The 10,822-nt window shown below is 32.0% G+C and overlaps 1 protein-coding gene across 1 annotated transcript; it reads right to left on the reverse strand.

Moving 5' to 3' along the window:
* Nucleotides 1-856: 856 nt before the first annotated feature.
* On the reverse strand, nucleotides 857-4,227 carry LOC21384770 (uncharacterized protein At5g41620). The gene is made up of 3 exons (XM_010098152.2): nucleotides 3,673-4,227; nucleotides 2,817-2,942; nucleotides 857-2,615 (listed from the first exon to the last, which is right to left on the reverse strand). The coding sequence occupies exons 1-3, from the start codon at nucleotides 4,195-4,197 to the stop codon at nucleotides 1,098-1,100; spliced, it is 2,169 nt and encodes a 722-aa protein (XP_010096454.2). The 5' UTR covers nucleotides 4,198-4,227; the 3' UTR covers nucleotides 857-1,097.
* Between the last annotated feature and the right edge of the window lie 6,595 nt (nucleotides 4,228-10,822).

Consider the following 10,822-nt stretch of genomic DNA (forward strand, 5'->3'; position numbering starts at 1 on the left):
GTGTGTGTGTGTGTGTATTTTAGAGTGTTATAAGAAAAAATATTTAAGTAGAGACAAATTGAAAAAAAAATATATATTTTAATAAGGACCCAAATACAAGATAAGATGAATTGATAACACGTTTAAAAGAAATTAATTTAATAGAAACAATTCAAAAATATATTTAAGTGACGGATATTTAGGACCATTTGATTCACGCATTCAAATTTATGATTTTGAGTTAAAATTTAAATTTCACAGGCATTTACACTAAATTCAGTGCCTCCGTCTGAGAGCGAGATTGTAGCTCGGAGTATTGGGCGGAACAAAAATCTGTTAAGCATTCTCTTCTAAGTAATCTTTCCAAAACAAAAAAGAAAGTTTTCGAGGATAAGTTTTGATAGCATTTTCTCACGTGCGACTTTTCGTCGTTATTTAGGTGAGGAAATAGGTGGGGGAAGACCGACAATGTCGTAATGTAATGTGTAAATTGTATCGTTGGACTCTAGTGCATGCTTGTTTTTCGGGTGAGGTGTTTTATATTCCTCTTGCAAGGATGTCTTTTTGCTTCTGCTTTTTTTTTTCTTTTTTTTTTGTTTCTTCCTTTATTGAAAAAAAAAAAAAAAAAAACACTAATAATAACGATAACAACAATAGTAATATATTGTCTTCAAGCAGGCTATGTTCGCAATCTATGTTGTATTTTGATAGTCTTTGACTCACTTGTCTACCAAACATAAAGGCATTTTCTGATGTAGGTAAATCTAGAAATAATACTTATCACAAAAAAAGAAAAATCTACGAAATAACCAAATGAATGGTGAATAACAAACCACAGCTAAATCCGAAACGACGATAGTAAGTCAAATACTGTATCCAAAATTGTAGTTGGCCTTGAATCTCTTTTATGTGTAAGGAACAACGTTAAACTCATATACAGAGACTTGAATTGCCAAAATTACAGACGAGAAATGAAGCTATAATAATATAGACTAATAACAACAGCAGCACAAAGATACTTAAGAACCTAAGTACCAGGGCCTATATTCACAGGACTAAAATCTCCAACCATTGATCCTGAATAGCAGACTTCATCAGCTTTTATACCTCTCAAGATTTCAGGAAATTTTTGAAGCTTTCAAACGGGACCGCCGACCCTTTGATCTCGCTTCAAGAAGCTTTGCTTTCAGAGTGTTGTCCTTCAAACCTGAAGGCAGTTTTGAGGAAGACTCCGGTATGTCGAGATCCGGGGATGTAAGTTTTGCCATCCACTGTCGAACTGGGCTTGCCTGATTCCTCCATCCTAAGTTACTGCAGGAAGCCTCGCCGTTATTGTTACTCTCAAGGTGTAGATTTCCACCTTCTGACAACAAATATTGGCTTCTTATAAGCTCATCGACCGTATAATTAGAACTCAACCCTTGCGTTTCGTCATGTCTGTTTGTTTTCTCATAACTTGCATCTTCGGTTACTTGGCGTCGTTCAGCCATTTGTGATGTGCTTGTTTCAGTTGGTTTCCCTTCCTCATCTTTTCCCTGCTCTGTATTTACCAGCTGAGACTTTTTGCTCCCCTCCCCTGACACTGCTCTGGCCATTTTTTCTTCAAACTTAACTTGTAAACTAGACGGAGTACGCCCTTTTATCCTTTCACCAGACTCGAGTTTCTTCTTCGTGTTGCCCGACTTCATTGGTTCATGCAGACGATCATCCTCAGCTTCATCTCCACAAGGCTTAAACTCGGCATCCCTTGGCTTTTGAAGCTCAAAGCAATGTGAACCGCTGCCTAATGAATCATCATCATCGTTCACATCGTGAGGTGCGCTCACAGCCTCATTTAGAGGGACAGATTCCAGCGAATTCCGACGCTCTCTTGGCAACAGATTTTCAGTTTTAGTAGCATGCACATCTTTAGCTTGAAGAAAGGTTTCTATTTCAAGCCTTAGCTTCTCCACTATTGAGTCCTTTTCAGAAACACCACACCGAGCTTCGTCTAGCTGCATCTGCAGCCGTTCATCAAGCCATGATTCGGATACATGGAGGATCAACCGATCACGATCAGTCCTTCCGGTCCAATCACCGTCAGCTTTTTGTTTCAAAGCATGTACCTCTTGTTCATAGTCCTTTATGCCCTTAGCAAACTCATCGCACAAGTCTTCCAACAACTTCCTCGACCTCTTCTCAGTTTCGAGCTCTTTCAAAGCACCAGAAAGAGTAGATTTTACCTCAGAAAGCTCCCTAGCTAGTTTCCTATGCAGGCTCTCTGACCGTTTCCTCAATTTCCTCTCATCTTCTAGCTCATCCCTCACGGACTGAATTGCAGTATGAATCCGGTCCTGTTCTTTACTCTTCCTTACCAGTTTATCTTCCGTGATTTGCTTAACCAAATCATCCATTTCATGTCGATCAGCTTGTCGTTCCCGAAGCAACTCTTTGATCTTCACACGGGAATGGTCCAGCTCGGTCTTCAACGCTTTTATTAAGGACATATTAGACGCGTGCTGTTCTTCCAAGCTCCAGATCCTGTTCAGTACTTTAATAAGTTCCGTCGATGTTTTAAGATTATAATGCGATTCACCAATCCTTCCTTTGAAGTCCAAAGAACTGGTAGGAGTAACTGCGGGGTTATAAGGTGCCACCTGAAAGAGAAATTCATGTGAAACCATGGTAAATATGATGGCACGGCACATAACGACCATATCAAATTTAGGCATTCGAAGACCAAATCTGAAAAAATACATGAGTAAATTTAAGCTTTTTAAGTTAATTCAAATGAACAGAGGAGGTTGATACAATTGAACAAGATTTATAGGATATTGGTCTAAAGTAGAGAATCGTACCTCCATAGAACTGCCATAACTTGCGGGAGATACAGGCTGAAGTGCGTGGTTGTTTCTTTCAATTGTTCGATGGTGTTGTATCAATGATGCGACAAGATGCCTCCTCAAACTGCTTGCACTAGCTGGCTGGCATGGCAATTGGAGAAAAATCAGTTGTGGGGAAGATATTCTCCAACTTGGAAATATAGCAAATTGTACTTTTCAAAAGACCAATGCTCAAAATATTGTGTTACGGACTCAATTACATGCCAAGAGTTAATGGGAAAAAAATGGTTGATCAATGGAAGAAATGTACTTTGAATACCTGCCAAATACATAATTCACCGTTTAAGCCTTTAGGAGCTTCCTATTACTTGGTTTTTTTTTTTGTTTTTTTGTTTTTTGTTTTGGGGTCTGCAGAACAAAACTGACATGGAAGAATTAAAATTTTGTAGCAGCCTTCTCAAGTAGTTCAATCTAATTCCAACTTAATCCCCAATATTAGAAGTTTCTCATAGTGGAAAATCAAAAACAGAACAAGAAGTTCACTAGAAGGACTATATATCAAAGCTTCAAGGAAGAAAATAAACGTGATAAATTTATAACAATATCAATGCGAGCAGGAGAAAGAAAACATCTTTAGAAAGGAGATCTACGAACAGTATTTATTTCTAAAACAGATCATTAATTCACTGATAAGCTTTGAACATGTTAAAAGTGCTTGAAATTACATGCCTTTGAAAGTAAAAACAAGCTTCACAGACACAATTAATTGCTCAAAGTTTTAAACAGGAAAAAACCCAAATGGGAAAAAAAAAACATCAAAAATCAATCTAAACCCAAACGGGAAAACCCAAGAGTTTGATCATATCAGAACCTGGTCAGGGGAACTGGGAGAGTTATCAGCCAGAAAGTTGGAGAGGTCAAGACCCTTGTCCTTATGAAGATGATGATGACTGTGATGACGTTGATGGTGATGGTGATGGAGGTTTCGCAGCCTAGGGGGAGGAGCACCGTTAGCAGCTGCACCCGCACCGCCGCCACCATTAACGTGCGCACCCCGGTGCATTTTAGCAAGCGGCAGGTAGTGCTGGAGCTCCCAGAGAGCGGCCGCGAGCTTTCTCACAGAGGGTTGCTGTTGTTGTTGTTGTTGAATAGTTTGATGATGATGATGATCAGAAGTATCAAAAATGGCGGATTTAGAAAAAGGGTGTTGGTTAATTATGGTGTGGTGGGGATCAGAGAGTGAAAAAAGTCTCCATGAGGACACCACTGGAGTACAGGGCCCGCCTCTCTCCCCCACCAGAATTCCTCTCCGCAACTTTTCTCCCAAATTTTCCTCCTTTTCTGCTCCTCCACCTCCCCTTTTGATCATCTCTCCACTTTCTCTCTCTAGACTCATCAGTGTAGCGCCTTCTTTCTCTTTCCTGTTCTTCTCTCTCCTCATTTATTTTTATTTTTATTTTTATGTTTTTCACCCTTTTGGGTTTCTTTATATTTTATTTTCCTTTTGTTGTGTATGGGAAACACATGAGTAAAAATTCGTACCATGTCTTTTGTATGTATACGGTTCAGTTTGGTACTTTTGATTCACTTCTTGTTTTCTTTTTTTTTTTCTTTTTTTTTTTTGAGTTTTTTTTATTACCAAATAAAAAAAAGAACTTTTTCCGGTGATGTCTTTTATTTAAGGAGACTGATATTTTTTATTTTTTAGTCGTTAAATTTATATTAAAAATTATTTATTTTATATATTTTTTAATCTGATATGATTTTAATCGAATTTAATGACTAAAAAAATATAAAACACTGGTGTTTAAAAAAAGAAGGGATCACCAAAGAAACATTCATTATCATTTCATCATTCGTCAATTTAAAAATTATAGTGCCACTAATAGAAAATTACCTAATTGAATTCTACACAAAAACTACTAAAACTGTAAGTGCAGGTCACCCTGTCCAGAACGACAAAATTAAGTTTGGTTGAGCGTTAAGAAATGGTCAGTCTAGTTCAGCTCAAAAGCCCACTAGACTAAGGTCGAGCCGGGTCGACTCATACTTTATAAAGTATTTAAAAAAAATAGTGTTCGAGTCAGCCTAAACAAATTTTTGAGCTTGAAATCTTGGCCCAATCTAGCCAAGGAGTTCTTACCAGCTCGAACATTTAAACAGGTAGTGATCACTAAAAATGGCAAGTTTTAGGTTGGTTTGTTTAAATTTGTCTAAACTTGCAGCTCTAAAAATCATGAGAAAGAAACTCAAATAGTGGTTTATTTATTTTTATTTATATTTTATTATTGGATATTTTTTTAATATTTTTTTTTTTTTGAAACACCGGTGTTTCATATTTTTTAACCGTTAAATCTATATCAAAATTTATTTGTTCTAAATACTTTTTTAATTTAGTATAATTTTAATCAGATTTAACAGTCTTTTTTGAAACACCGGTGTTTCATATTTTTTAACCGTTAAATCTATATCAAAATTTATCTGTTCTAAATACTTTTTTAATTTAGTATAATTTTAATCAGATTTAACAGTTGAAAAAAATAAAAAACACTGATATTTTTAAAAAGGATAAAACACCGTAAAAACTCTATTATTATTTTTATTTGCTGAAGACTTTTTTGGCTCCAGTTTTGGTTGAAGACTTTGTAGGGGTGGTTGGGAATTACCTGGTTTGCATTTACTATTCTTCTATATGGATTCTATGCATGGATGTGACGTTTTTTCTCAGAAAAAAAAAAAGATAAATATCAATCAAAATGTGCGAGTCTTAAACTTTCACCTTTTATATTTAATTAATGTGCTTTAACTAAAAAATTATACTAATTAAAAGTGTGTTAATTACGATTAAAATGTAAACATTTTAGAACAATGCATTCAAAGACAATCACCAAGTCATTGACTAATTAATCGTGCGTGTGATGTGTGTAATTCTGCTGGTCGTCTATGTGTGTATTTATTGACTGTAAGTCATAAATGTACACGTGATGTGTTTGTCAATTGTAATTGTTTTGTTTTTAAGGTGGCATTTAAGTAGGATTTATGTGCATAACATTCTGGTTATTGAAATAAAGAGTGTAATTATTGGAAACAATGAATTTGGTTTTTTGTCGGGTGTGGTGTGGCCCGAGGTGATCTGTTGCGTTCGAGAATAATGGGCACACAGGAATTGTTTTTCATTTTTGCCCTTTTTTTCAATTTTTGGTTTGGGGTTTTGTTTTTTGGCTTGCGTTGAGAAAAAAGCACTTTCGGCTCTAGAACGTGCATGACAATATTTATGTTTTCTTTGTTATCCGCGTCCAGCTCAGCTCGGGAGGGAAAATAAACAAAACAACAGAAAAGTTTTTAGGTCAAAAAATGAGAGGAAAAAAAAAAAAGAAAAAAAAAAAAACTACTCAATGTGGCATCACTTTAACAGCCCTTTATGATGCTTTTGTGGCACCGTGTTGTAGTCTCTTATTTTATAAGTGTCTACGCAAATTTCACTAATCTATCTTAATTTACGTAACTGTAATGTTTAAAATTTATAAGTTTTAACGTTAAATTCACATCAGTGACGGATTTAAATACAGTTTAATGGGGGTTACTATCTCTACTTAAATTTTTATAAAAAAAATATTATCTTTAAAAATTTAAAAATTTTACACTTAAATTCCTATTAAAATGATATATGTTTTTATTAAAATAAATATATTTTTTTATATGCTTTTATTAAGATAAGTTGTTAAAAAAAATTAATATACACTCCCACTAAAATAAAAGACTGACTCCGTCATTATTTATACGCAATGTGCTTTTTCTCTTCGCACCAAGTTTCATGAGATCTAAAATACGAAATGAAAATTAAGGACAGTTCTTTTGATTTTCGAAATTTTCCAATTTCCTTTTAGTGGCACGGAGATGATATGATAGATTTTGCGTTTGCGTTCCGGCATATCTTTTCCTTGCCGTGTTGGATAGGCACTGCTATGCTATCTCTCAAGTGCTACATTGTATATTCCCTTGTAAGATTTTGAGCGTAAAATTTATGGTAGGTTTACTTACGCATAATCAGAATGAGTATGAATTGAAGTGGACAAGATTCGGAATAGGTAAGATTCGGAGTGAGAAATCAGAGTCAGAATAAGCTGTTTACATAGTGATAGGATTCAGAATTAGAGTCATTCCAAATCTCATTCATACGTTTACTTACACCCAGAATTTGAATGAAAAAGTATAAAAATACTAATATACCCTTTAAATCAAATTGATATTTTCAATTTAAAAAATATATTGTGTATTTATTATATTAAAATTAATCATAATTAAAATATTTAGTGTAATAATTGGGTATGAAAATAATAAATATAAATTGTACAACTATTTAAAATATAAAAATAAGTGTTAAAAAATAAAATATATTATTAATTTACTAAAAAATAAAGTACATATTTATTATATTAAAGTTACAATAATTATGCTAATATTATAATATTAGGCAAATAAAATAATAAATATATGTTGCATTTATTATTTTTTGAATTTTATTTTTAATTGTGTATTTATAAGTAAAATAAGGGTATAATAGTAAATTAATATTAATATTAGGAATAAGAGTCTCAATCTCAATGGGGGGCATGAGAGTGTCAATCTCCTTCCTCAATCTCAAATTTGAGTGGGGCTTACTAATCTCACTCCCATTTCAGAATAAAAAAGAACAAGTAAACATGAAATTAACTCTAATTTTTTACTCTCATTCTTCAATCAGGTAAACATGTCATTATAACGTTATAGGTTGGACGTAAATGGTTTTTTTTTTGTTTATTTTTTCCTTTTAGACTTTACAGTTTTACTACTAGTTAATTTTTTGACCTTTTTCACTGACATGTAAATGCACAAACTTAAAATACATACCAAAAGAGGGGAAATAGGTCATGTTCATTTCACCGATTCGAGTTTAGAATTTGAGTTTTGCTACAGTAAAAAGCTATCAGAAACAGTCACATCTAACTTTTTTGCTACAGTAAAAAGTTCTCACATAAAGTCACATCTCAACTCAAATTAAAAACTCGAATCAACAAACTAAACGGCTCAATCAACGAACTAAACGGGCCCTGAGAAAAGATTAATGGTTAGGCAACGTGTCGTTTTTTAATCTTTTTTTTTTTTTAGTTTTTTACCTATCTCGTAAAATTCTGGCGCTGTTAAATTAATATTTAAAGAGTGGAAATGATTGTACAAATCCTCAATGTTTAGATATAGGTTCTTTCGGATTTTTATCCCCTAAATTATTCGCATTTTGAAAAGTTACCTCCTAAAATTTTAATTTTAAATATTAATCTTCTAACTTGTCAAACCATTACACTGTGATCTAAATTGATAACACGTTGGTGACGAAAAGAGGAGGTTTAATTACTATAATTAAAAAGTTCAAGTGATTCGCCATAAGTTTAGGAGTAATGTGCCAAAAATGTGAGTTGCACATGGGTATTTTTGTCACTAATTTTAACGGTGTTATTAATTTGGGTCAAATTATAACTGTTAGACAAATTTAGGGTATTAAATTTAATTATTAAAATTCAAAATTGAGGGTGCAATTTGTGAAAAAAAAAATGAAAAGTTTGGGGAGTACAATGACCTTAGAAAGAAGATAAGTATAACCCCAAAGGCCCAAAGAACCTGACCACTAGGCTCAACCCTTGTAGCTGGACCTTATGGAGAAGAGCCCATGGACCATTTGTGGTGGCCCCTTGAAGCAGGTGAAGATTAAAAAAGAACAAAAGAAAAAGGAAAAAAACTTTTTTTTTTTGCTTTCTAATCAGTAAGTGGACGTAAGGTTTATGGATTTAAAATCATAATTCAGAATTATTTTCGTTTCATGTGTAATTTTTATGAGAGAAAAATACTGTAAAAAATCATTAATCATGATTCAGAATCAGATACGAATATAAGAAATAAACATCCCATAATAGTCATGGTTTCTTCAATCACAACCCATCAAATTCTGTGTTTTGTGGTGATATTGATTGTTAGTAGTGATATTCTTATAAGAATTGAAATTTCTTGGGCGATCAGTCATATCATAGATGAAGCAACTGGAGATGAATCCTGTTTAAGTGCCATAAACTGAGATTATCTCGATTTTAGGTGCATATGGACGGAGGACTGTATCCTAATCCTAATGTATATAAAGACATAAATAATAACAGTAAAACTTCTATAAAGTAATATTGCTAAAATTAAGAAAAATATATTATTTTAATGAGATTATTTATCGATAAATGAATAATTTATAAATTTGTTGGTAAATAAACATTTATTAATTTAAGAAGAGTTTTGTATTTTAATAATACGTATCATTTTAGTACATGTATTATTGTTTTGATCAAAACTCATGCGTGAGTTATAAATGAATTAAAAAAAAAGCGGATGTAGTCAAAATTAATATGTTTATATATAGAATTTTAAAAGTTATTGTGCATATATATGTAGATAGAAGCTCAAATATTAATGTAAGTACGTTGTACATAGAATGATAATAAACATATATGTAGACCTAAATTTGATGTGCATATTTTGTAAATTAAATACCTAGAAAAGAAAGTCTTTAATATGATGAATTCTACATGTTATTTATTATTATTTTTTTTGTATTTGACTAATTATTAATTTATACTTTTGTTGTGGCCCAAAGAAATTTGAAAAAAAAGTTAATTATCTTATGTATTCAGTGAGATTATTAATTTAAAACATTAGCTCAATCGGGTCTATAAAATTTTATTATTTAATTGAAATTATTAATTTATTGAAATTTACTGTAGGTGAAAAGACCGTAATAATAAGTGAGTGGAAGTGGTAAATTCACACACTACAGTTAAGTTGTAGAGTTTAAATTGATAAATTAATTTTTCCACTAAAAAATTCAATGAGTGTAGGACTTCAACAACGTGCAATTGATGGAGCAACATTCTATGACGTGAGGATGAGGGTACGTGCCACCACAGCCCACTCAATTTTTGAAAATTTGATTTTTCTCCGTAAAATTTTGAAATTTTTTTGCCCTCTTTTATAAAAAAAAAATTATTATTTCTTGTGTTTCTAAACTTTAAAGTCATTTTTAATTTATCTTTTAAAAAACTCTTATTTTGTCCTTTAAATTTTGAATTGTTCTCACTTAACTTCTTCTATTTTAATTTTTGTTAAAATCAAACTAAAAAATGGGGGTTTAAGTGTGGTCATGTGGTTTTTATCTATTTATTTTTAACAAAAATTTAAACAGAATGACCAGGTGATTGCATTACTCTCTTTTTCTATATACTTTTAACATAAATTACAACAAAAAGGGTTAAGTGGGAACAATTTAAAATTTAGCGGGTAAAGTAAGAGTTTTTAAAATTTAAGGAGCAACTGAGAATGACTCTAAAATTCAAGGGGCCACTAGTGATAATAATAAAAAAAAAATTATAATTGTACCTAAAATGAATAATGGAAATATGTTGTTGCGCTCCCATTTTACATGAAAAGTATAATTTTCAACCACTCTATAATTAAATATATAACTATGTATTAATAACATACTATTTCTTATTTTTAGAATATTTGTAGCGTTTGTTCTTCTAATTTTGTAATTTACCTCCAAAAGTTGTAAAAGTGTTGAATGTGCATTATTTTATCAATTTTCTCTATTTTTTTTGTAAGATTTAAGTGATTGAGAGTAGGAGAATTGAGAGATTTGTGTAACGGTTTGAATTGATATGTTAGAATTCTTCGTCGAATGTGCTTTTTTATCACTAGTTTAATGTAAAATAATACCCATTTAACATTAAATTGCCAAAATTAGAAGCTTTAGAGCAAGTTGCATTGACTTAGCGATCAATTACTAATTGACTTAACGGTCCATCACTGATTTATTTTAGTTTATCACTGATTAACTTGATGATTCTCATTATTTATCAATATAAACTAATAATTAACCAAAATCAATTAGTAATTAATCAATTTCAATCGATAAATTATATGTTTATTAATTATAAACCATTAATAAA

This window comes from Morus notabilis, unplaced genomic scaffold (genome assembly GCF_000414095.1).
Source record: "Morus notabilis unplaced genomic scaffold, ASM41409v2 Scaffold2348, whole genome shotgun sequence".
Lineage (NCBI taxonomy): Eukaryota > Viridiplantae > Streptophyta > Magnoliopsida > Rosales > Moraceae > Morus > Morus notabilis.

Bases quoted from the DNA above. Each gene is read 5' to 3' on its own strand.
- LOC21384770 (XM_010098152.2), bottom strand. From the start codon at position 4,197: ATGAGTCTAGAGAGAGAAAGTGGAGAGATGATCAAAAGGGGAGGTGGA. The intron at 2,943-3,672 runs GTTCTGATATGA...TTGCCATGCCAG, and splicing joins CTCCCAGTTCCCCTGACCAG to CCAGCTAGTGCAAGCAGTTT. The intron at 2,616-2,816 runs GTACGATTCTCT...TTTCTCTTTCAG, and splicing joins GTTATGGCAGTTCTATGGAG to GTGGCACCTTATAACCCCGC.